The sequence below is a fragment of the Silurus meridionalis genome, chromosome 16, assembly GCF_014805685.1.
Source record: "Silurus meridionalis isolate SWU-2019-XX chromosome 16, ASM1480568v1, whole genome shotgun sequence".
NCBI classification, from domain to species: domain Eukaryota; kingdom Metazoa; phylum Chordata; class Actinopteri; order Siluriformes; family Siluridae; genus Silurus; species Silurus meridionalis.
This window is the reverse complement of record NC_060899.1, coordinates 4450518-4477237: the sequence shown is the minus strand read 5'-3', so window position 1 is coordinate 4477237 and position 26720 is coordinate 4450518. Positions and strand designations below refer to the sequence as shown.

Below are 26720 nucleotides of genomic sequence, written 5' to 3'. Positions count from 1 at the left end.
ATACGTTATTTTTTTGTTTTAGCCAAAAGTTTGTGCGCCCCAGACCATGCCACTCATATGCGCTAACAATGTGGCTGATCATTAGTGAAGTCCTGTGCAGTCAGTGTTCCAGTTCATCCCAAAGATGTTCACTAATGTTGAAGTGTCTGTGCAAGACATTCGTCTACTCCAAGCTTAACATAGCATATCTTCATGGAGCTCAGTTTGTTCACAGAGGCACTGTCATGTTAGTCCAAATTTCTGCCTTCATAGTTTCATCTATCTATCTATCTATCTATCTATCTATCTATCTATCTATCTATCTATCTATCTATCTATCTATCTATCTATCTATCTATCTATCTATCTATCATCTATCTATCTATCTATCTATCTATCTATCGTAGCACTAGTGTATGAATAGGAATGTTCCAACCCTCCGGATCACTAGATGGCGCCGTCACACTAACGCGCCACGGTAGGGCGGCGCATCGCTGCATAAAGGAAAAACTAGACGAAGAAGAGCTCCGGTAGCCATTACGAGTTTTTTTTTTCTCCCTCCGGTGTCGCTGTGTGTTTTTTCGGATTCTGCGTTTTCATTCGCTCTCAGACCGTCCGTGTTGTGGCTCTGCAACAGTGTCGTCTATCCTAATGAGGGAGTTTCGTCCCTCACTGGCACTGGGAGATGGTGGTGTTAAACATTTCTGACCAGGTAAGAGGTCGGAAAACGCGCTAATCATCTGCTACGCTTCAGTTAGCTTAGCATAGTTTCCGACCTGCGAGCTAACAGGCTAACAGCTACGATTGTTTACGCTGCTCTTGCGATGCCCGTGGTTTGATGTAGACCTCCATGAGTCGGGATTATTTCTTTTATTAGAATGCAATTTCACATAAAATGAGATGGCGGTAGAATATTTGAGTATTTACACAATTACTAATCAAATATCTTATTGAGTGCGGATGTTAGCCAGCTTTGCTAACCCCGGCCCGACAAATTGGCCATTTTTTTTCTTTTCGCTTTGACATTTTTAGACAGGAAAATAATAAATAAAAATGTAAGGCACAAATAATACATTTAAAATATTTGTTATAATAGTAAAACAGTTGCAAGCAGGATTTATTTGAAATTATGGACCATAATTAAAGGACTGTCATGTCTATGGGCGTGTTTATTTATTTATATAATATATAAAAAAATGTGTGTATATATCTGATTTCTGAATTGGCCTCACTGAACCCCATTCTATAACACCATCGCTGAAAGTAGTCCCGGCTTCAAATCACAGGTTTGTATCACTGCGCTGGGTTGGAGCACGTTATCGTTTCTATAGGAACCGCACATCGCCAGGGACTTGTATGGATTGCACGGAGGATAAAGTCTAAGACTTAACCTAAGCGTCCTTTCATCAGGTTTTTGGAGATGTGCTCAGGTTAGGGATGCAGTTGAAATAAGTGCCTATGACAGCATCCCCAGGCTGGGTGTGATATGGGGATACAACTAACCACTGGATGAAATGTTTGATCAGTGTGGTCCTGTGGCTGAAACGGGGAAAATTTTAGAAAGGACGTAATATTTCTCAAGGTATTCATCGGTTTATTTCGTCTTAGTGATGTCATACCACCCAAAAACTACTTTCATGAACGCACTGAGGTCATCACACCCCAACGTGGTTGCAAAGTGGGTAAGATGTTCGAATAGTCATGAGTTTAAATCCCAGCATCACCAAACTGCTGCTTTTGGGCCTTTAAACAATAGCCTTAAATCTTAACTCCTCTCAGTAGATAAACATAATTGTAAGCCATTCTGGATGAAAGCCGACTGCCAAACTGTCGTAAAACCCATGAATAGAGGTTATAAAAATGCAAAAAAAAAAATTGCCTCTTCGCCGGCCGGCCGATTAACCTGCAAAGACAAGAGCATGAATGACAACCCTCTTTACTTTGTCACTGTTTGCTTTCGTCAGTCCTGTGTTTTCCCCCCTCGGGTGCTCATTTGTTAAGCTGAATAGCCAATGGCAGTTCTCTCTCTCGCTGCCGCTGATTCATCGTGCCGAATCGGCCAAAAACCGCTTACAGCGTCAAAAACTAAAGTCAGCCGACGCTCAAAAATTGCCTGACTGGTGACAGTCTGCTAGGTGTGTTCCTGGCTTTAACTTTTTATTCTTCTTAATCTAGCTTTATATATTTCATTGGTTAAATATGACGCTAAAAAAAAATCACCCAAAAGATTTGGCCATCAGCTACCCTGATTTCTAAATATCTACAGCGTCCTGTACTTTTAAATAAAAAAAGTCATCAGCGTATGAGTCCTGCCTCTGTATTTGTGGCCACCATTTCCCATGTGTTTTTGGTTAATCGCACCATGTTGCCCCATGTACCCACAATTAGGGGCAATTTAGGGTCCACCTACTGGCAGGTTTTTGAGAGGTGAAGGAAACCGAACCCAGAGGAAATCACATTATTTATGCCAAATAAAACAGGGGAGATATCACGCTTTAGATTGATCTCATCATGCTGTCACACTACTAACTAGTGCTATGCTATACCGTGTGTGTGTGTGTGTGTGTGTGTGTGTGTGTAAGGAGTCTCCAGTGTCAGAGCGCAGCTACAATTTGTTCATTTGTTTGTTTGGATGCAGGAGTGTATTTAGAACAGGGGGACTGTCTCGGGACTTGTTTCCATGTAACGCGTGATGAGCGAGGGGATCTGATTTTTATAGCTATAACAGCTGCCACATAAGTGATAACTGGAAAACACTTTCACTTAGGTTCAACAGTGTTTTACAGTATCTATAAATGTATAAAAATTATGGTTTTATTATTGTTTTATTGACTGTTGTAAAGTATTGAGTGACTGATGTGGAATAAAAGGAATGAATCGCTCTAGCAAGCACTGCTTTCGGAAACAAAACTCTGTATGTGTTGCATTTTTTGTGTGTTCTGCATAATGTCAGTCTTCTTATTTCTCACCATTTTCTTCTTTGTGACCCTCAGCCACCTCTGGTCCAGGCCGTATTTAACCGGAACGCAGATGAAGTTCAGTTATATTTGCACAAGAAAGATGAAGTCAATGCACTGGTAGGTTTTCACTTCATGTGCTTCATTTTCAAAAAACACTGGATGTGAAATGTGATATGACTGATAGACAAAAATTCTTATACATTGCACACAACCACAGTTTCTTTTATTTATTTATGTTTTTATATATAAATACACTGAGCAGGAATAACATTGACATTATAACCGGTGAAGTAAATAACACTGATTAACTCTTCCTCGTGGCACTTGTTAGTGGGTGGGATATATTAGGCAGCTGAGGCTCACTGATGCACGTGGGGAGTGAAGGCTGACCCGTCCGATTTAAAATGCTGAAGTTAATGCTGTTGATGGTCAGGACTGTTTGGCAGCAAAAGGGGGACCGACACAATATTAGACAGGTGGTCATAATGTTATGCCTAATTTGGGGTGTGTGTGTATATACAGTATATTATATTTATATGTATGAATTATATACACACACACACACACACACACACACAGATACACAAAAGGAAACAAGGATCCAAAAATGTTTAATCATGTTAATATCACTCTTTAGTGCTGCTTAATTTCTCAATGGAATAAAATATCGGACCAAAAGTCGACAAACATTTAGTAGATTAGGTTTGAAATAACTTGAACTTTTCTGGGAAGACTTTCTGCTATATTTAGAAAATATATATATTGGCTTGAAATATTTGAAATATGAGGTAAAAAGCATAAAGCAGTGTAATGGTCAGGTGTCCACATACGTTTGGTGCACCCCAAGTCATGCAGTTTGAAATAAAGGAACATTCAAACTGGCGCTTGATTTCCCTCGCCATTAGACCCCGTCTGTGCATATCTTGTGCCTCTAATGGGTTTATGTGTTCGAGTGCTCCTGTGTTCAGAGCCGGCCTCAGGTGCAGGTCGAGTCAGTAATGCGAGACAAGCTGAGAAGAATCTTCACAGTAAAGTAATTTTAGAATTTCTCTCGCCTTGTTTAAGGACCAGGAACGACGCACGCCTTTGCACGCGGCCGCTTGGTTGGGAGACGTCCACATCATGGAGCTCCTCATCACGGCAGGTGATTATTCACTCTGCATTTCTTTGCACTTCTTAACCTGTCTGCTGATCCATTTACTCCTTCACCGTCATGCTGGTTTTCTCTTTTAGGTGCGAATGTTAATGCAAAAGACCACATGTGGCTGACTCCGTTACACCGAGCAGCAGCTTCCAGGAACGAAGTGAGTCGCCAAAATAAAAAAAAAAGTAAAAATTCTAAACGCCGTGCTGGACTGGGATCTGAACATAGCTCTCGGTCTTGTTTTGTTTTTGTTTTTTTCTCCTCCAGAGAGCAGTGGGGCTGCTGTTGCGAAAAGGGGCCGACGTGACGGCGAGGGATAAGTTCTGGCAGACGGCGCTGCACATCGCTTCAGCCAATCGAGCCATGCGCTGTACCGAAGCTCTGTTGTCCCACCTCAGCAGCGTGAACATGGCCGATCGCACCGGCAGATCCGCCCTTCACCACGCAGCCCAGAGTGGCTGCCACGAGGTCAGACACCTGCTCCTGTAGACGTCACTTCCATAGATTCAAAGTGCACGTCCTAATTTCTTCGGCCAGGTCGTTATTGCGGCTCTCGCACCGCTGCCAAGTCAACACACATTCACTGGGAATTCGTGGCTGCGTCCCAATCCGCATAATGCGCACTAGAGAGGAAAGCTTAATGCTCTGAGTACTGAAATAGGATATAAAGAATTCTGCTGCTGTCATTCTGGTATTTCTTATATGTAGTGAGAATTAATAGTGCTCATCTGTTGTTCTGTTAATGTTATGTCATAGTGATATTCCTGGTCAATGTGTGTGTATGTATATAGATGTACCAATGCCAGTATAACAGAGTAAAGTATTGCACAACTAGTATGATGCAAATCCTGCAGTAAAAATAAATCCACCCTCCCTACCAATGCACTTAGTATAGTATGTGCAGGCCAAATGTAACGAGGCAGTGGCCATGTTCACTCTGAGGTAAAATTGTAGTGCAGAGATTTATGCTCATGTGTCCAGACACAGATTTGTGAGTGAAATACACACTCAAAGCAGCTTTACAGACATACATGGGTAATAAAATGATGATGATAAATGATGGTGCTCTGCTTTTTTTTTGCATTTTTCCATTCTGTTAGTCTTCTTACTTTTGATGTAAAAACAAAACAAAAGTGTCTTTATTTTTACTTTATAGATGGTTAAGTTGCTGCTGAACAGAGGGGCCAATCTGAGTGCCAGCGATAAGAAGGAGAGGCAGCCCATCCACTGGGCGGCTTACCTCGGTGAGTCATTTCTCCATAGATTTATCTTTCTGTAATCATTTGGTTTATGTGACCTGTCCTGGAGTTTATATGAGTCATGCTGTAGTACTGCAGCAGCCTGACTGGTGAGGCTCAGTGGTCCATAAACATCCATGCAGTATGTATTACTGTACATTTTTGTTAGTCACTTTTGGTGATGTGTGTGTTCGTGCTCCAGGTCATCTGGAGGTGGTGAAGTTGCTGGTGTGTCAAGGTTCGGATAAGAGCTCCAAGGACAAGCGAGGATATACTCCTCTGCACGCCGCCGCCGCCAGCGGACACGTCGACGTGGTCAAGTACTTGTTGCGCAACGGAGCAGAGGTCAGCGAACAATGCTGTAAAAGATAAACACGCCTTTATTGTTCTTCTAAACACATGAGGCTTCGCTGCTCATTAATAAAACCCAAAGCAAAACATTTTATTGAGTGAGCATGACTTATAGTGAGTGAGGGTGTTTTTGTTTTGGACACCCCATAATAGTCATGGTTACTAATGGAAAGTATAAAGTAGTTTGTACGTTTTTAGGTTCTTGTGACATCCGATCTCGACTTTTAGGGCTTTGAATGCTTGTAGCACAACGATTGTTTGTTTATGGTGTAATAATTGCGATAATGTTTAATGAAATTGCGTTAGATGTACAGGAACTCTTGACACTTGCAACTGAAAGCAATGACCCTGAGTTAAAGCAATATATACCACACCCACCCCTCTCTGATAATGTTTTGCAGTCTTTTTTTTTTTTTTTAAAGAGTGACACTCCGTGTGTGTGTGTGTGTGTGTGTGTGTGTGTGTGTGTGTGTGTGTGTGTGTGTGTGTGTGTTTCTCCACCCAGATCGACGAACCCAACGCTTTTGGAAACACTGCTCTACATGTAGCCTGTTATATGGGGCAGGAAGCAGTCGCTAATGAGCTGGTTAACCGTGGCGCCAACGTTAACCAGCCCAACCAGCGAGGCTTCAGCCCCCTGCACCTGGCTGCCGTGTCCACGAATGGCGCCCTCTGTCTAGAGCTGCTGGTCAACAATGGGGCTGACGTCAACATGCAGGTCTGCTGCAGTCACAGCATTTTTTTTTCATTTTTAAAGAGCCATAGATGCATTGCCATGAAACTCGTGCATGAACGTACATGTTTTAAATTCTTTCTAAATATATTTTGTATTTACTTTAAGAGCAAAGAAGGAAAAAGCCCTCTCCATATGGCAGCCATCCACGGACGCTTCACTCGCTCCCAGATCCTCATTCAGAATGGTAAAGAAGTGTTTGTCTGTTTTTATATATAATGTTTAGACTTTCTCTTGCACTAATTCACATTCTTCCTCTCACACTGTCTCTCAGGTGGGGAGATAGACTGTGTGGACAGATATGGCAATACTCCTCTTCATGTTGCTGCTATGTATGGCCATGAGCTGCTCATCAGCACCTTAATGACAAACGGCGCTGATACAGCCAGGTGTGTGTGGTTTTTTTTTTTTAATTACCCCCTAAAGCTAAATGTGTTTTTAAAGTATGAAAAAATGACTTCTTTCTTGCAGGCAAGGGATTAATGGGATGTTCCCACTGCACTTAGCCGTGCTTTACGGGTTCTCTGACTGTTGTCGCAAGCTGCTCTCCTCAGGTAGGACTTATTCGTACATGCTGCGCATATTTAATGACCTACGTCGCTTTTCTCAGTGATCAATTTTTTATCACGCTGCATGATCCAACAATTAGCTCACAGCTGACTTACATATTTCTGCCTATAACCATCTACATGTTCATCAACACGTGATTGCCCATTTGTAGATTTGATAGGGATTTTTCAATGTAAACGGGAGATTGTGGAGATGACCCATCACAGTGTGGTATTGCAGCTCCACAGTGTGTCAAAGGAAGTCCCTGCAAAGAGTGGTCAAATCCGCTCAATGCATCTTTTTCACCCTACTATTTTCCATTGCGCATCTTTACCCTATTAGATGTCTGTGCAGAGCACACATTATCATCAGGACTCCTCACATCTCAGTCACAATTTGTTAAACCTCCTTCCATCCAATCGGAGATACAGGAACATGCGCACTAGAACCAGCATGATCGGGGCCAGCTTTTTTTCCAGCTACAATCACCCTGGTGAACTGCCAGTAATCATCATGCAGTTCATCACCAACCTGTATGTTCTACACAATTCAATGTAATATCCATATATTTATTAGAGGTCGACCGATGGTACTCGCAGAAAACCTATTTAATCATCCGATTTTTTAAATTAATACTGATTAAGAAACAAACATGACATTCATAAAATTTTATGCATATTTGCTAAATGAAATAATTATGAATATATTAACGAAGCAAATTTTATAAATAATACATTTAATATAGCACAGCGTTTTCTCTTCTAGTCTCGCATATAAAAACAAACAGTGCGTCATGTCAGTTAGTCGCCTCTAGAGGCCGCTATTGTAATGATGGCAGATTTTCTCAGCTGCTCCAGCAACGGGCGCTACACGGCAAAATCGATTATCGGTAACGATTAATCAGAAAAAATGTGCGCCAGAATTCTGATCTCATCCCTATTGAACACCTTTCGGATGAATTGGAATGCTGACTGCACCCCAGGCCTCTTCACCTAAATAAATACCAGCCTCTTGTAATCCCCTTGTGGCTGATGAACAGAAATATCCATAAGCACACTCCAAAATCTAGTGGAACATCTTCCCAGAAGAGTGGAGGGAATTATAAGAGCAAATTGACACTAAATGTCGAATGCAACGTTCAAAAATCACATACCGTACTTATGACCAGGTGAAAAGTTTTTCTTTTCTCCCACAGCATCCTTTGTTTGAATTGAAACAAATAGGGTTAAAGTCATACTTAAAAAAAAATACAAACCAACATGCCACTTTACCCGAACCAAATAAACAATGCATGTCTGTGTGTGTGTGTGTGTGTGTGTGTGTGTGTGTGTGTGTGTGTGTGTGTGTGTGTGTGTGTGTGTGTGTGTGTTTCTAAACAGGTCAGCTGTACAGCATTGTGCTGTCGATGAGCAAAGAGCACGTGCTCTCTGCCGGCTTCGACATCAACACTCCGGACGAGTACGGGAGAACCTGCTTACACGCTGCTGCCTCTGGAGGGTGAGCGCGCGGCTCCGTGCACCCGTACAGCACACCGAGCATGCGCTCGTTTCCTCACCGAGTTCTCTTGTTCTGCAGTCATTCATTTCTTTGCATTTTTCCCCTGTAATGCAGAAACACTGAATGTCTGAACCTGCTGTTGAGCAGTGGCGCTGACATGAATAAGAAGGACACATTTGGGAGGTAGGCGCTAATTTACAATGATCCGATACTGTAGTTGTGAACAGGCTGTGTGCGGGCATTTAATACGTGTGTGTTCTGTGTAGGACCCCTTTGCACTATGCGGCTGCTAACAAGAGGTATCAGTGTGTGGTGATTTTAGTGGGAGCAGGAGCCGAGGTTAATGAGCCTGACCAAACCGGCTGCACACCTTTACACTACTCAGCTGCATCCACAGCTTTCTGCAGGTAACACACACACACATTTATTGATCCTATGAACGCTGCAAATGTTCTTTCTGTATCTTGAATGGTCTCATATTTTCTTTTTTGAGCTTGCTGTCTTTTATCGCTCTCTCTACACCCACTACCCCCTTTTTTGCTGGTTTTTTTTTTGTCAATATCTTTTTATCCATTTTTATATATTTTATTTATTCACTTTCTCGGATTCCGTCTCTTTTACGCTCTCAGGGTGGATCGAGGCCAGCAGAGTCCAGAAGATGGAGAGAAGGAGTCATTTATGTACGTCTGTCCCGTCAATCCATTAATAACCTATGCAGATTTAACGATTAAGTCACGTTTTACACCGTGCTGCATGAAACCGTGTCTCTCCATGTGTTGGTGTTTAGGTGTGTGGAGTATTTGCTGGATAACGGAGCGGACCCATGCCTGTGCAACTCTAAAGGATACAGCGCTGTGCACTACGCAGCTGCCCATGGCAACAAGCAGAGCCTTGAGCTGGTGAGAACACACACCTTTCCAGGAGGTTCTCGATGCATTATATTTTTTAAATAAAATTATATTTTTTATAACACATGCACTATGAATAAGTGCCTAAGGAGAAAAATTAAGTGTCACAGTTTATTAAATCCCTTAAGATTATTATATACTAAGGTTTATTTTTTTATCGCATGTATTTTCTATTGATATTTAGCCAGTGCATTTATATGAGAGGGTCGAATCTTTTTTTTAAAAGATTATTAAAAATAATCTGTTTTAATCAGTTTAATGAACTGGAAACTAAATGAACAGAAAAGAAAACGGAATCAAATCAATATTTGGTGTGACCAACTTTTACCTGCAAAACAGCATTAACTCTTCTTGCTGTTTTGCAGTACACAGTTCTTGAAGGAACTCCGCGGGTACGTTGTTCCAAACTCTCTTCTACAACCTCACCTTAATGCCGGGCTCACATTGTGATTATTATTTAATATATATAATAATATTTTATATATATATATATATATATATATATATATATATATATATATATATATATATATATATATATATATATATATATAATGTCAGACTGTACGAAGACGACGCATGCTAAGTTTTACGTCAATCCGTGACACGTTCAGACCCGCATTCTCTCTCTCACGGTAGCTAGCAGCAAGAACGTTTTGTCCCTGAGGTGGTTTCAAGTTGTAGGAGACGCCACACTGAAAAAAAGAGTCTGAAATCTTCTGAAAAAAAATGATTGCGGCGGCCATTAATCAGGTGTCGGTGAAAAAAACAACGATCAAAGACTACAGATCTTAGCCTCGGATTATAGGATTGTTTTAGGATTTTCTTAAATTTGTTTCAGAAGACCAAATCGTGACCAAACCCGCACAGTGTGCACATGGCTTTAGCTTTAGAGTTTGGCTGTTCCTCACCAGTGTGAAGCCTCCTAAACAGCTGTTTGTTTCAATTAATAACCGTGTTTAAATTAGAGGTCGGATGATCGATCTGCCCGCTGTTTAATCAGGCCAATTTCTGCCCTTTTTTTTTTTTTTTTTTTATTGTTCTGCACTTGTGTGAGAGAACATAACTCTCTCATACCAGCAGGTGGCAGCAGTCTGTATTCGGCATTCAAACAAGGAAATCGAAAGAGCTAGAACTGTAAATATGTAAAACGATGCTGCTTTTGGAGAGAGAATGAGGATAACAGGCTACAGGTAGACACGGGGACCAAAACCTGGTAACTAGTGCACTGATTGGAGAGGCTTGTGTTGTTCAATAAATGTTTATTTTTCAATTAAACAATTTTCTGTATTGTTATTAATTAAGATGAGGTTGTGGGGGAGACATTGGCCAAACATATCAACCAAAATAAATCGCCATCATGTGGTACTGGTACACACCTGACTCTGGCTTTGTGCAGGTGTAAAAGCGAAAAATATTGATTTGATTTAGGTTTCGCTTCTGTTAACACGTTTGAAAAGCGTTCACTTTCCTGAAAGTTTTGCACAGTACTGTATGCGTGTTTATATTAATTGATTTATTTCACTTTATGTTTGTTTTTTTTCAGCTTTTGGTGATGTCCTATAATATATCAGGAGATGCAGAAAGCACTGGACCAGTCAGTCCCTTACACTTAGCAGTATGTTTTTTTTTTTTTTTTTTTTTTTTTTTTTTTTTTCTTCTTTCAAACATTTCTGAAATGTTCTCATCAGCACTTATTTCCTATAAATGCAGTAATATTAAAATGATTAGAGGTTTAATCCGTGTCTCTTCGTGGCTCTGGCAGGCAGAGGAAGGACACTGGGAGTGTGTGAGTGTGCTGCTCGATTCGGGCACGTGTGTGGACGTATGCGACTCGGCGGGACGCTCGGTTCTCTACGTGGCCACTCAGAAAGGACACACTCGCTGCGTGGAGCTGCTGCTCAACCAGTCGGCATCCTGTCTGCTCACTCAGCACTGCAATAAGTGGTGTCCTCTTCATGTCGCAGGTAAACTCAACATGTTCTGGTGTTAATTAAATGTGCGTTCTGTAACCTCGGTTTTTAAGTCACGCTTGGGTTCGTTTGGGAAGAAATGCAAAACTTAAAAGTGCTTGCCGTTTATCAACATAATTGTATTGTATTTTTTTACAATTTTAAATAAAATGCCAAACAAATATATCTAAATTAATTAGAATAAATCCACTTTTTTATATTGATTAAATTGAGTAAACGATTAAATAGGCACAAATTAATAGATTCAATAAATGGAAAAATGAAATTGTTTACATCAGGGATGTAACTACACGTATTAATACAGCGCTTTCGGTACTTCCTTCTGTTTTAAACGAATCCATAAAGAAGTGTTAGCTGCTAAGCAGGAAGTGGCTAACGTTAGCGCTATAGATTCTTTAGCGTTTTATGTCCAGGAGGAAATCCTGACAATTCCACATATCGAGGGAGTGAATGAATGAAGGATAGAAAGAATGAAGACATTTGTTAAATAAGTTAATAACCGTTAAGTAGATCATAGTTTTAGACAATTAAATATTAAGTGTAAAACACACACACACTTACATACACATCCATATTACCCAAATGGGGTCTAACAAATGTAAAAAACATTAATGAAATAAAATGAAATCAATGGAAAAATTCAATTAATCAATTACATTTAAGTAATTACTTAATTGAATCAATATAATAGTGTAATGCATGAATTTTATTTTATTTTTGTAAAATATTTTGTATATTATTTAACCAAGGAGGAATTTTATTTCAAATTGTTTAAAAAATGTACTATTCAAATGTCAATAATGAACTGTGGTAATAAAAAAAAAATAAATGCAAGCTGTTAACAATATTAAATTTTCTAAAGATATGTTTTACCGGACTGTTCTTGGTATTTCAGCATGCTTCATTAATCTTTTGTGTTTCATTTATTTATTTATCTTTTTTTTTTTTTCTCCCCATAAGTGAATTCCGTCCTTCCATGCTTTATTTATTCGTTTGCTCCCTCAATATGCGGAATTATCCGGAATACATAAACCATAAAGAAACCCATATCGCTAGAATGTCGTAAAAACCTTGGCGATGGCAGAAGGTGACAGTCATTTCCTGTATGCACAGTACAAATCGTGTTTGCTGTGCGGAGTAGCGAGTAGCGAAAGTCCTGTATACAGTTTTGACTCATTTCTACTTGCAAAGTTAACGTATGTGTTTGTGTGCATCAGCTGCCAGCGGCCACACAGACTGTCTGCAGATGCTTTTGTGCAGCGAGGAGGACGCCGACCTTCCAAATGTCCCGGACACCAAGGGACAGTGAGTGAACCTCTTCTCACCCTCTGCGTCAGACCACAATGATGCTAAACTGGACAATTACCGTGCAAAAAAGATTTATCATTATCACAATAACCTTTTAAATTTTCTTTTCTATTGAAAGCAAAACGTTTACTTTTATAATTATAAATATAATTATATAACTAAGTTATAGGCAATTATTATATACATTTTATTATACAAAGTCTCATATGTAAAAAAAAAAAACAAACAGCATGCGGTTTCACCAAATCACCTCTAGAGGCCGCTCTCGTAATTACAGCGAACCGGAAAAACCTATCGGTTTGAATTTTTTGCTGATCGTTCCAGCAATCATTATGGATTGCCTCGACCTCTATTAATAACTAAGGGAACTTTTAGTTTAAAACCCAACTTTTATTATCCAATTCAGATCTGATATGAGTAAAACATTATATTTAAAATGTTTTTTTTTTTTTAATATAACACGTTTCCTGTTGTCCTCTGCAGAACTCCTCTGATGCTGGCTGTTCTGGGAGGTCACACTGACTGTGTCCTGTTGCTGCTAGACCGAGGGGCGTGTCCCGATGCGAGAGACAGGAAAGGAAGAATGGCACTGCACAGAGCGGTCAGTCTTGCGCTTCCCTCAGAGCATTTCTAGGTGCATGCGTGTACTCATTTTTCCCCAGACGGATTGATCTGAGCACTAGGTGGCAGTATACACCTAAAATGCAAGGTATTTTTTCCCCCAGCTCCCGGTGTCACTACAAGAGCGGTCTCTAGAGGCGAATCAGTGATTCCATGTGCCTTTTTTTTTTTCTTTTTTTCTTACTTTCTTTATTTTCCCTCTTCACATGCAAGATTGCGTGCTGCATGACGAGCGCTATATTATATTTATTATTTAGAATTTATTCAATATATAATTATCTTTATTAATTAATATCCATATTTATTTCCTTTAGCACATTTTCATGATTCAGTGCTTTTTTTTTTTTTTTTTTTTTACCATTATCCTGTGTTCTGCCTTTTTTCAGCCACCAGATGATTTCTTTTTTAGCTATTAGAATGATTCTCGGTGTATAAACTTACTTTGACAGATGTTTTGGAAAAATTATTTTAGAAACTGCTACATCAGCGATTCTCTCTGCAGAATCAGCACCACATTTGTTGTTCTGGCGTTTAACATACATTAAGTTAAACTGCTGTAAAAATATATTGGCTAAAATTTTTTTCACTTAAATCCATCAACCTCATGTTCTGATCAAAACTACTAAATCCAGGATTTACTTTTTTTAAAATCCAGGATTAAAACTTTTTAATTGCCAATTTCATTAGTGATTTCATTACTATTTCAGTTTGTTTTCTATCCAGTGTCCATTTTAAAAACGAACGCTTGATTTAATTGCTTATCGGCGAGTACGTTCCAACCAAGCTTTCGATATCGGGAAAATCATCTATTGGTCGACTTTTACAATGTATTTAACTGAGTGTATGTAGAGTGATGTTTACGCTGGCACAGCTATTGCAAGCTTACACCAAGTGTCGTACGTCCAGCGCAGTACGAACGAGCCTTCAGTCTTTCCTACAGTTTTTGTAACTAGCCCGCTTTCCTCCTTGTAGGCACTGCTCGGCTGGGAGGACTGTGTGACGGCATTGCTGTCCCACAATGCCACAGTCCTGACTAAAGACATTCAGGGCTGCACTGCACTCCACCTGGCTGCTTCCTGCGGCCACGCTGAGATCCTGTCCCAAATGTTGTCTGCTGCTGACCACACTAACCTGCACCATCCGATCACTGACTGCCACGGCTTCACCCCCACACACTGGGCAGCATATCACGGTGAGGCTGGAAACCCCACCTCCTTCATTTTAAACATTCTCAAAGGGGGTCAGATTGACCGTGTTTGGAATGGAAGAAAGTCGTAAACAAAACGTTTGTTTGTCATTGTGTCAGCAGGTCATGAAGACTGTTTGGAAGTTTTACTTGAAATGAAACCATGTAGTATCAAGGAGGGAAACCCCTTCACCCCACTGCACTGTGCTCTGTAAGTCCACCACTTTTGTCATTTTACATACAGTTTCTTTCTTTTATTCTCAATGTGTGCTGTGTTATCAGATGATAAAGGATTGGTTTTCATGCCTGTCGTCGTCTTCTTTCATGTGTGTGTTTTTTGTTTTTTCCCCTATGCCAGAATTAATGGCCATAGTGGTTCTGCAGAAATTGTCTTGAACTCCAGTTTTGGCATGTCACTGGTCCATTCCAGAGATTCAAAAGGAAGGTCTGTATATGCACCCTGCCAAAACATTTTACATAATTATTAGTCAATGGGTGTATTTGTAACTTTTTTTTAAAGACCAGACTCTCATATCTCCGTGGCTTGTATGTGTGGTTATTTTTCTTTTTTTTTTTTAAAGAATTTCTAAGTAAGATGGATATTTTATTCTACATACAAATTACAAACACTGTTTAAATTTTTAAAATTTCAAGTTTAATTTTAATTGTAGATTTGTGTTTTTTTTTTTTTTTTTTTTTTTGGGATTACAAAGTTTTTATTTTCCAATCATTTTATGTATAAAAGTTTGTGGACACCTGACCATAAAATTCTATATACTTTTTGAACATCCCATTACATTCTTTATTTGCTAGTATAATAACCTCCACTCTTCTGGGAAGATGCTCCACTTGTTTTTGGAGTATACATGCGGAGGTTTGTGCTCATTCAGCTACAAGGGTGAAAGTAAATTCAGGTCGTGATGTAGGTGAGGTGAGCAGCCCTGGGGTGCAGTCAGCGTTCACATTCATCCCAGCTCTAGAGCAGGTCACTCAAGATCTTCCACTTGTAAAGTATATCTTTATGGAGCTGGCTTTGTCTACAGGGCATCGTCATGCTGGAACAGTGAAGGAAATATTTCATGCATTCAAACACTCCTATAATTGTGTGCCTCCAGCTTTATGGTAACAGTTTGTAGAAGATTCACATACGGCTGGAAACGTCTGGTCAATACTATCCTGTATATATACTAATGTTCCACTTGTTGTATAGTAGAAATTAGGGCTGTAACTAACGATCGTTTTGATAATCGATTAATCAGGTGATTGGTTTTTATTGATTAATTGGATCAAATCTAAAAAAATATATATTTTTAGAAGTGGTTTTGTTTATTTAAAAAAAAATGCAAAAGCCAGCTAGTTTAATTTTAAACTTTAAATTGCTGTCTTTAATTTTAACATTTTAACATGCTGCTTGTCGAGGAGTACATGTGGGATTTCTCCTTCGAACAAATGCACTCATGATGGGTTTGTTTCTTTTTAAAAAAAAAAGCATTTAAGAATGGAAGGTGTAAATTGTGCAAATCAACATTTGTATAAAAAAATAGAGATTTTATTACATTTGTGCATTAAGAATATAATTGTTTTGTATAATAAATAAGATATGCATAAATTAAATATACAAACATTGAAAACAAGCATTTGAACGTAGTAACGCTGCAGTAAATCACGTTTGAAAGCGGATAAGTTAACTTTTGTGGCTTACTGTGTGTTGTGTTCAGGACTCCGCTCCATGCTGCCTCCGTAGCCGAGGACGTCTCCGGGCTTCTGCTGATTCTGCGATTGGGGGCCGACATCAACGCCGTGGACCACTCGGGGCGCTCTGCGCTCATGGTGGCTGCCGACAAGGGCAAGAGCGGCGCTGTTGGTAAGAGCTGCTCGAGAGCACAGTTTTGTGAAACTGCTGGATTTGGTTTTCTTGGGTTTTAGTACTGAAGCAGTCATGATAACAATGCAGTGATTGTTGTATCCAGCCTTGCTGCTGCACCGAGCCAAAGCGGATCTGTCTCTTCTGGATGTGAACAAAAACACTGCCCTGCACCTGGCCTGTAGCAAGGTACTGTCCTTCCTCACCACTGTGCTTCTAGTTTCATCCTTTTCTTATATTTTATTATTATTTTATTTTTTTTACTCTGTGTCTGTACTTTACAGGCTCACGAGATGTGTGCCATGCTGATCCTGAAAGAGATCCACAACCCGATTCTCATCAATGCAACCAACAGCATGCTTCAAATGTGAGGTTTTTTTTTTGTAACTGCTTGTTACATAACCTAGCAGCGATGTGTCTCTCCTGTGGCCATGGAATGACTTCAGTTACTATTGAATGTGATTGTGGTGCTTCTAGAGTCTCTAAAAATCGCTGGAGCTGCTGTCTACGATGTCATTTTGTAGGGTTGTGCATTTTCATAACTGAGAATCGCATCTCAATGCAAATCCAGTGATATGTTAAAGCTACATATGATCAGCTAACGAGTCGATGTGATGCGATTCACCCCATTACGATGCAATGGAAACAAATATGAGGGTATAGAAGTCAATATGGTAGTTAGTTCACAGCAAATCATGAAATTAAAAAACAGCTCTACCTCTGCCATGTTAATCTGTATTCTATGTGACTCTCAGGACACGCCTCGGTCTCCGTAGTGTTGTGACCTGTCATATTCACGTAGCAGCAGCGGTGCTGAGAGAATGCGCTCGAGAAACAGTTTAAGGAGGAGAAATTCATCGTCATATCAAATATTGGTCACAAATTATTGGTCACTTTCTAAATAATAAGTATAGTAGCATCTACTAATAATTATATATTTAATTTCATTATTTAATTAAATATATCCAAATGCCAACCTTGTTTGTATCCGATGCACATTTTGTACAGGAAATGATGGCGTTTTATCGATCACGGGTGTGAATGCAGAGTAAAAGATGAAGGCGTGCTTCTTTTTTTTTTTTATTCAGATGTTTGGTGGCATTTATGGTTCAATGTTTAATTCATGTTCGTTTCTGTCCTCCAGGCCTCTTCACATCGCTGCCAGGAACGGCCTGGCCACCGTGGTTCAGGCTCTGCTGAATCGTGGAGCCACAGTGCTGGCAGTCGATGAGGAGGGTACGCCATCTAGTGTTCACACATCTCTAGAGAAGCACGAAAGGGAATCCCAGTGCACATTATTCATATCTACCTCAATTACATCAATAACAAAGATTCCATCGTTAAATTATATATCATTAAAATTGTCATTATTTTAATATTAATAGGACAATTAAACCAATCAGATTGCATTGTGGATTGTGTCGCCCCAAAAATAAAATATTATACTTCTACAGAAATGCGCATATACAGTGGTGTGAAAGTGTTGGCACCTTCCTGGATTCCTTTTTTTTTTTTTTTCTTTTTTTGCATGGTTGTCACACTTTCATGTTTCAGATCAAATATTAGTAAAAGAGAACACAAGTGAACACAACATGCAGTTTTTAAATGAAGGATTTTATTATTGAGGGAAAACAAAATCCAAAACCACATGACCCTGTGTGAAAGTGGTTTTTTTTCTCACATTTTAGATTTGAAGAACCTGGATGCTGTCATATCTTAGACATCTTTGTGTGTGTGTGTGTGTGTGTGTGTGTGTGTGTGTGTGTGTGTGTGTGTGTATTTCAGGTCATACCCCAGCCCTGGCATGCGCTCCCAACAAAGCCGTGGCCGACTGCCTCGCTCTCATCCTCTCGACCATGAAGCCTTCCTCCTCAAGCGGCTCCTCTTCCTCTCCCTCATCCCCCAGGCTGAACCTGCTCAAGCATTGTGGCATCACAGCCGCCTGCCCCCCTTTGCCCAATGGAGGCCTTCGCCACACCTACGGCAAAGACCGGCACGGCGCCACCTTCGGATTGGACGGCTGTCTGACCGAGTGAGCTGACCTGCATCCTAGAGCCCTTATGACACACACACACACACACACACACACACACACACACACACACACACACACAATAACTTTTCTGTGTGTATGGATTCTTAGGTTTGGTCTTCTCTTTCTCTCCCTCTCTCTGTCTTTCTCTCTTTTTCTCGTTCTGGACACCTAGTCAAAAACGATATGCAATTACAGCCACACAACCCTCCTGCATACCCCCAACCCAACCCTCCCCCCCACCCAAACAATCATCACTGCTTTTCTATCCTACCGTTAGAGGATGACCAGGAAGCGAACGACTTTTATTTATTGAATCAGTCTTTTTGAAAAGTCTATAATATTCCAAGCCATCTCGCGTGCTCGCGTTTCCATGAGAGCTAGCTAGTCGTTTTTTTTTGTTTGGTTTTTTTTTTTAAATCTCTCGTTCATTTCAGCCCGGTTTACTCGGTTAAGGTTAGTATTATGCAGCTGCTTATTGTTTTGGTCACTGTGTGTGTGTGTGTGTGTGTGTGTGTGTGTGTGTGTGGGCAGGCGGGTGGATCTCTTATGCTGAAGCCGTGACCTTGCAGAAGAATTTCCGTCCTGCCCCGAGGAACAGTTTAAACGGGTTACTGTAAACTAGCATGAAGGTGTCGGCCTTGTATTAGATGGTCTCAAATAGTTTGTGTGTGTGTGTGTGAGAGAGAGATAGACTGTGTGTGTGTTTAGCAGTCCAACTAGATTTCCATCCCATACTTGATTCTTGCTTTTTAAGCTTGTGCATTTGTATGTCAGGTGCAATCAAAAATTCAGCACAAAAAAAAAAAAAAAACGAAGCAGAAAATTTTTATTTCTTTGAGACAAGGGAAAACCATACAACCTTAAGCCAAATGACCAATGACCTCTGGGTTCGAAAAAGGTCACAAATGGTGCATGTTTACTGTAGGCATTGTTTTTCTGTTTAGTTTTTTTTTTTTGGGGTGGGGAAGGAATAAACTTGGGACATTGCAATAGGTTTACACAATGCGAATTTGTTATTCCAGATTGAAGAGAAGCACCAAGGTACCATCAGTCATCCTGTGTGACCATGAACGTGGGGAAAAAACGAAAGCACAAGCACTGGAGTGAAAATAGGGCCTTTTTCACAAACTGATCCTCGCTCCTAGGGGACCACCTTTTTGTCTGGGGAAAGAAACATTTTTGGGCCGGGGGGGTGTCTCCATGTAGTGCTTTCCCAGCGGACCATATCTAAATGTCTTTGCGTTGAGCTGCTTTTGCAGTGCCTTTTCAACAGGTTTTCTTTTTCTTTTCTTTTTTCGTTTCCACGTCCATTCAGTCACCGTTCACAGCTTATGTGGTGCTTCCTCAACAGACTATTAACTTTTAGCCATATGAAACATGAGTCTTTATTTTGTTTGCCGAAGGGTCGCTTGGAAATTCATATTTTGCTTTCTTGTTTCTTTTGGTTCTCTCCATTGAGCTGTTTTTAGTCCAGCAGCTTTTTTCCGTCATGGTGTTACGGCTTTAACTTCTGCTCTTCACAAGCTCCAACCACGGATCAGCAGCTTTTTATCAAGGTTTTCCCGCCGTCGGGTTCATTTGGGTCGTTAGGAACTGTTCTGACCAAAGTCGCGGCGAATCCGTAGCTTTCGCAATCGGGCGGTAGCGGTACTTCAAAAACGTTCGGCCCGTCGTCCCTTGTTTTTTGTTTGTTTTTTTTCTGTCGTACTGAATGCTTCCTTATTGCCAAAGGTTGATTAATTGTTCGGTGTACAGACGTGCTTCCTTTTCTTTTTTTTCTTTTTCTTTACATCAAAGTCGCAACATTTTTCGGGAAAAAAAAACATTAGGACCGGAATATTATTCGCCGATTCAAGACATGCAATATTTGCGCAATTAGTCACGAGACAATCAGTCGAAAGGGCTTTTGTTTTTCCCAGATTATTAGAAATATTACAAAAAAATTTCCAACGTATTTGAGACCGCAGGGAATCGCAAAAAGAGATTGTGTGCGCCGTGAACCTGAATTTGTACCCGAGTCTCACTGAAGCCATGAGAACTGTTTGTTTTAAACCTATAGCGCGAAGCTTTCGGTTCTTCCCGATATGAATTCTCGATGAAATGGATATAGATAGTCGCGAAGTGATTTGTCGCTGTGCGCCGAACTAATACAGGAGAACTGACCGAGTTCTAACAGTTCTGCAATAAAATCATAAATCATATACATGAGTGGGAGGGAGGGGGAGGGGGGGTGGGGTCTAGTAGTAGTTTTCACCTTAAAATTAAAACCTCAGCGCTCGTATCTTGCGAACAAATGCCTATAAGACGGGTGATTCTTCACATTTGTTTGTAATAAGGACACATCATGGGTGGACACATCAGCGAGATGAACACGCTCCAGCGGGCAGGTCCATGTTTCGGACACTAAAAACAAAACACTGATTAAATGAAATGGCAGTAAGTAGAGTGCATTAATATGAAAGAGATGGAGTGCGTGTGTGCGCACCACCGTTAAGTGCATTAGGTTCATGAAAATTACTGAGGAATGTTTTTTTTTGCTTTGTCAGCAACTTTCAAATATCCAAGCATGAGACCTTTTTGTCCCGTGGTTGTCCACCTTTGACTGTCCTTTCCAAGTGGAGCATAAAATAAATGTCCCCTTTGTTCCTTTGCTGTTCACATGCAGCTGTAAAGTGCGTGTGTGTTTGTGTGTGCGCAAACACCCGCACTATCCTCATCGAGTGTGTGGTAGAGAATGTGGCTGTATCATTTAGGTTTTTTACTTTAGTCTGGAATAAAGGAAGTGAATTAACACCCCGCAACCCCCCACCACACACACACACACACACACACCCGCCCCCCAAAAAAGGGGTTTAGTTAGGCATTAAACTAGATTTGCACTGCCACTTGTATAGATTATAAATACAACGAGGGAAAGGAAAACACAAAGTGCACACTTTTTTTTTTTTTTTTTTTTAAATAATAAATTGAAGAAAAGTACTTTCTCTCCTCATTTGGTGCCATTTAAGCAACCCTTTTACGGAGCTGGATCGTTTCGCCCCGTACGTTGCAAAACTCATCGTGTGTGTGTGTGTGTGTGTGTGTGTGAGAGAGTGTGATGAAGAAACAGGCAGCTTGTAGAAAAGGAAAGCTGGACCTAAATATGGTGTAGCCTGTGTTGTGTTAAAGCTGTTAGACAGTAGAGGAGCCACGACCATATGCTGCAACGACAACAACAAAAAAACAGGCATGATGGTCCATTTTTGTTCCGAAACTGGTGCCATAATTTATTGTTGTTGTTTTTTTTTCTGCACTTCAATATGAATGAGTTTATAGAGTAATGTGAATGAATTCTAAATTAATATATGTTGTGCGAGCGAAAACCAAATTCATATTTATGCGAGAGGATTATTTAAAAAGAAAAGAATAATAAAACGCTCAAATCAAGCTTGAAGAACACGAAGGCAGGGAGGAAGTCTAGAACGGAAAACCCATTCTCATCTTTGCGTCGTAACACGTCACGCAACTTTACACTATTTTAGTACATACGCTCTTTTGAAAGGCATTTATAGGAACTTTTTTTTAAGGCTTGAATTCTCATCTATATATCAGATAAAATGCCTTAACTTTGGGGGGAAAAGGGTAGACATAAAGAAAGGTTTTAAATTTTTTTTTTTTTTTACGTATCGATCATGCATGGGAATTATTCAAGGCTTCAAATAACCCTCCGAAATGATAATTTTTTCTTTTTTTTTTTTTTTTTTTTTTTAGTAACCTTTAGCAGGAAAAGATGAGAACTTGTAGCTACTTCAAAAGTGCGTCTTATTAATAATCCGTTCATGTCTGTGTTTTTAATGTCTAGTTGATGCTCTCGAAGGTGGTGTCGACTGATGGAATGTCTAATTTACCTCAACGGACTTTTCACGTCCCTACTACTTGAAGACACATCCGTTTTAAGGCAATATTTAAATACCTATTTGATTCCTGCTTCGTCCTATTTATCTCTAACGATTTGCCTTAAGAGGAAACGGTATACGGGGCAGTTGCAGCACTTGAGAGAAGATTTCGTAAAAAAAATAATAATGAAATAGTAAATTTATATATAATACTTATATATATATATATATATATATATATATATATATATATATATATATATATATATATATATATATTACACGCACACACTCCTATCGGGTCTCGTTTTTCCGATGGCGAGATTGTGTCGAGAAGCACACATATCTGCAGAGAAATGCATCATAATGCCACAGAGGTTAAGCGAAATAGCTTGGCAAAATGGTGTTTGTCAGGTGAAATTAATTTTTTTTTAATTAGGAGACATCCTGTCTGTGCAATGTTTTTTTTTTTTTTTTTTTTTTTTTTTTTTAAAGCTTTTATGTGTTTCTGCAGCATGTTGGAAAAAAATGAATAAAAAGGTATTCGAGTATCAGAAGCAAGAGAATGAGGCTTTACACTAGCTGTTGCTTTGGGTTCGTTAAGAATGAGATTGTTCTAATTACAGTCTGTCTTTAACCCTTTAAAACCCAAAACCTTTAACATTCTTATAGTATGTAGTATTAACAGAGGTGCCAACCAGTTTTGGTGTAATGTGAGAATTAGACAGCAGCCAGAGGGGAAAAACAATGGCCAAAAAGCCGGTTTACTGAAGGGGAAAGGACATGAGCGAATATGATTGATGCTAATGGAGTAAACGAAAAGGCGGAGCTCTGGTGTATTTTGGTCGGGTTTAGAAATTCATGAACGTTCTCTCTCTGCTGCTCGGACGAAAACGTTTGTAATAATGCCGTCTCGCCACAACAATCCCTCGTCTGGCCGTCTGCTGGTGTTTTCTCATTGTTGGCACCTCTGTCACCTCATTTTGAAAAGTAGATGTTTTTGAGCCAAATGGCATCAAGACCAAAAAAAAAAACCACTTGTTCTAGAAAGCTTCGAAAAGAAACCAGTCTTTTAAAAAATGTATTTCTTGTGTTGTAAGACAGATATAGATATATATTGCTTGTTACTTAATGCAGGAAATAGCATTCATTTTGTTCGTCGTAGTCTGGAATGGACGGGTTACGTGGAAGAGGGCCATGCACTGAAACATGCTGTAAGGATTTGAGTTGTGTTTAGCTTGTGATCTTACCTCAAAACTTAAGAAAAAATAAAACAAACAAAAAAAAAAAAACGATCTATATATAAATAAAAACTGTGCTAGTGTTTGTGTCGCACGCGTGTACACTAAGATTCCGTTAACTTTCTTTAGTAAGTTGGCGCTCCGAGGCCTTTTTGAGAAGTAAAGATTTTTAGTCTGTAGGTGCTTTGAAAACTTCAATTGATGTCCTTTTCCCTTAACCAAGGGTGAAATCCAATCAACTACACTGTCATCACTTTGTCCTGAGATTCGAATAAAAAAAAAAAAGAAAATTTCAGTGCTGTTTAATATTAATATGCGAATGAATGTTGTTTAAAAAAAAAAAAAAAGAGCTGCTTTCTTTCATCGGCAGCTCGTTGAATCGATTTAACGCCCTTAACGACGCATCGCCTGACTAGACTAGTCTTTATACGAGGCATACGGGGATCCCTTTAAACTCCATCCGATCATACGTGACGAAAGCTATGCAGGAATCTTTCTTGTTTTTTTTTAAATTTTTTTTTATTTTCTTCTGTACAATAAAAGAAGCGACAAAAAAAGCCAATCAGAAAAGCTATGATTTCGTATCCAACCTATAAAAACCGACCACGCATCTCAGCTAGTCCATATTAGCGCTATATGTGGCATGCTGCTATTACGTATGAGTCTGTACGAGTCTGTGAAACCGTCTTCAAAAAAATTTTTTAAAAATAAAATAAAAAATAATTATATGAATAAAAAGTTCCTCCACCTTGTGGTGAATATGTGGGATTGTGCCTTTTGTTCTTAAGTACATGCCACAGGGTACGGTCTTCCATTGATACCTTTTTTTAGTGAGCCTTACGAATGATCAAATTGGTGTAAATTTCACGAATCCATCGATCAACGGCGAGTTTCTACGTGAGTATTGTGTCGTGAACAATCAGGAGCCGCGAAAAAATAATAATAAAATAAACGACGACATACCGAGTCGCATTGCGTCCTCACGAAGGAGCGAATAATCTTTGTATATCAAATTCAACAATGTATCTGTGCTAGCTAGTATTGAATTATGAAAAATGGGGAAAGGGAGGAGGGGTGTTTATAAAGGGTGGGAGGGGAGTTTAGTAGGGGGTGGGGGGGGGTGTTCAGTTTCCCGAAGTGTGGATTCCTTAGTGAACTTTTAGACATAATCGTGTGCCGTGTTTTTCCGTGTGGTTGTGCATTTTGAAGTCGGGTCTCGTAAAACCTCGTCTCGTAGAACGTCAAGCATGAATCGTCTTCTCTGTCGTGATAGCGTCTTAGAATAAAACTCCCCCTCAACCCCACAGAAACGGATTAGACTGAAGTGCAATAATTCGAAATGCACCACAGCATTCTGACTGGAGGACCGTGTCCTCGTAAACCAACCACTTTGTTTTTGTATGTTTTTGTGAGGTCTTTTTTTTTTTTTTTTTTTTTTTTTTTTTTAATACCATCTGGCTTTGCCTTCATTAAATATATAACATGCACTTTTTTGTGGAATGTATAAGACTTGCTGGAGACTGTGATGGGCATCAGACCACGTCAATACTACTAGCGTTCAGAAAAGATAGCTTTTTTTTTTTTTTTCGTGGGTGCGCTAGCGTAAATCTTCCTTCCGATTCCTTTGTTTTCCCAAAGCAGTTTGCCGCTAAGTTAGCATTCGTGACTCACAAGCTTGACTCGGGACTGTTCAGCCACTTTGTGTGGGTTTGTTCTTGATGTTTTTTTTTTTTCTAACCAAAAATTGCCTAAGATTTTGAATACTGATTCGGCCTGTTAGAGTATGATTGAGTCGATGGGTCTTGGGCTAAGAGCTATTGAATTCTAACGTTTGTCTTTCGGTCCATATGCCTTGTTACTACACACAGTGTCTCTTCACTGGCTGTTCCCAGTCGACACATTCGCAGAGCAGATCCCGAATAAAAAAAAAAAAAAAACACGTAACATTCCGTGCGATTTTTAAAAGCAATCTGCACTTCACTGTAGCTTTCAGTTTTCCGAGATTGAAAGATTTCTGAAACCAGGGCTGGGGCGATATGATTGGGGGGGAACAAATCTTGCTATCATGATATGCTTTTCTGTGTATCGTGTTTATTGTCAGGTCGTTGGTGCTTTTTATAGCTGTTGTTACGCACTGATTTGGGCCTACAATCCAAAAATATTCTACAAATATTCTCCCCTTATTCAAAACTCCCATTTGATATCTCCAGTATCACTCCAGTGATATGTTGGCACTCTTTTATTTATTTATTTTTCCCCCCTTTCCTCCATGACTGAAAATCAAGAAGCCTCCATCTTTAAAGGGGAAGGATGTTTTTTTTGCCAAATCGCCTGTCGCTTCTTGTTCAGACCAAATTCTATTCAGTGGTGGACAAATCATTCGGTTTATTACGACAAAAAATTGTTAGTAGCCTCTGTAGCGTACGGTCTGGAGAGGCGAATTTCTTTAGACTTCATTGGCTCCAATTCCTCAAATACATGTTCTCTTTGCCCCCCCCCCACCTATTGGATAAAAAAAAATCAGTTGTCAAATGGCTTCATGCGGCACGCGAGCTGATGTTTGTGGTGCGGCGTGAGGTGTGATTAAGCAGCCTACTTTAGAGCTAACAGCCGATTTGTCCACCCCTGATATTACGTCTTACGTCGGATTCTTTCCTCGAGTGGGGAAGTTTTTCCCGAAACGATCCACAGCGAGCGCATCGCTTTCAGAATGCCGCCTCCGTCTCTTATATACATAAATATTTCTGTTCACATCAAGCAGCCGAATATTTAATGGCCAAGGACCAATCTATGATAGCGTAGAGCCGGCTAATGACATCACTCTTGTCCTAAAACAAGCAATATAATAAAGAGACAATTGTATTATTATATATATATATATTTTTATTTCGGTTTCTGTGGCACCTTTACACCCTCTCCTTGTGTTTGAAATGCCCGATTTCAGCACTGAGAGAGCCTTACTTCAGTCAGACTGAATGTGAATTTGCTGTGTATAAGATTTCAGGCCATTTTGAATGGACTGGCTGCGTTCTGCTCGGGTCTCGTACCCGAACCTGGTTTCACAAAAGACCTGAAGTCTATGAGACTTTTTTTTTTTTTTGGGTTCCTAGTTCCAAAAAGATTGCTGTTACAAGAGACGCAAAAATACTATGCTCTGATCGTGTCAGGCAGCACCCAGTGTGTATGCTGTAGTGTGCACTTGTAAGTGTGTGTGTGTGTGTGTGTGTGTGTGTGTGTGTGTGAGAAATATAGTATGGG

The 26720-nt window shown here is 39.9% G+C and overlaps 1 protein-coding gene across 2 annotated transcripts; it reads left to right on the top strand.

The window, feature by feature from the left end:
• The first annotated feature begins 531 nt into the window (after positions 1 to 531).
• Positions 532 to 21137, top strand: ankrd52a (ankyrin repeat domain 52a). Of its 2 annotated transcripts, none has more exons than XM_046869490.1 (29): positions 532 to 691; positions 2973 to 3056; positions 4005 to 4083; positions 4173 to 4243; positions 4351 to 4551; positions 5240 to 5327; positions 5524 to 5666; positions 6178 to 6390; positions 6514 to 6592; positions 6680 to 6794; positions 6877 to 6959; positions 8334 to 8451; positions 8566 to 8634; positions 8718 to 8858; positions 9081 to 9131; positions 9239 to 9350; positions 10906 to 10977; positions 11125 to 11326; positions 12550 to 12637; positions 13124 to 13241; positions 14234 to 14453; positions 14571 to 14658; positions 14806 to 14892; positions 16166 to 16311; positions 16418 to 16500; positions 16596 to 16678; positions 17456 to 17547; positions 18097 to 18343; positions 19369 to 21137. In XM_046869490.1, exons 1-29 carry the CDS (start codon positions 665 to 667, stop codon positions 19451 to 19453), a joined length of 3285 nt encoding a protein of 1094 aa, XP_046725446.1. In that variant the 5' UTR covers positions 532 to 664; the 3' UTR covers positions 19454 to 21137. The 2 variants fall into 2 exon arrangements, with proteins under 2 accessions (XP_046725446.1, XP_046725447.1); XM_046869491.1 differs by having other exon boundaries at positions 18878 to 21137.
• Positions 21138 to 26720: the final 5583 nt, after the last annotated feature.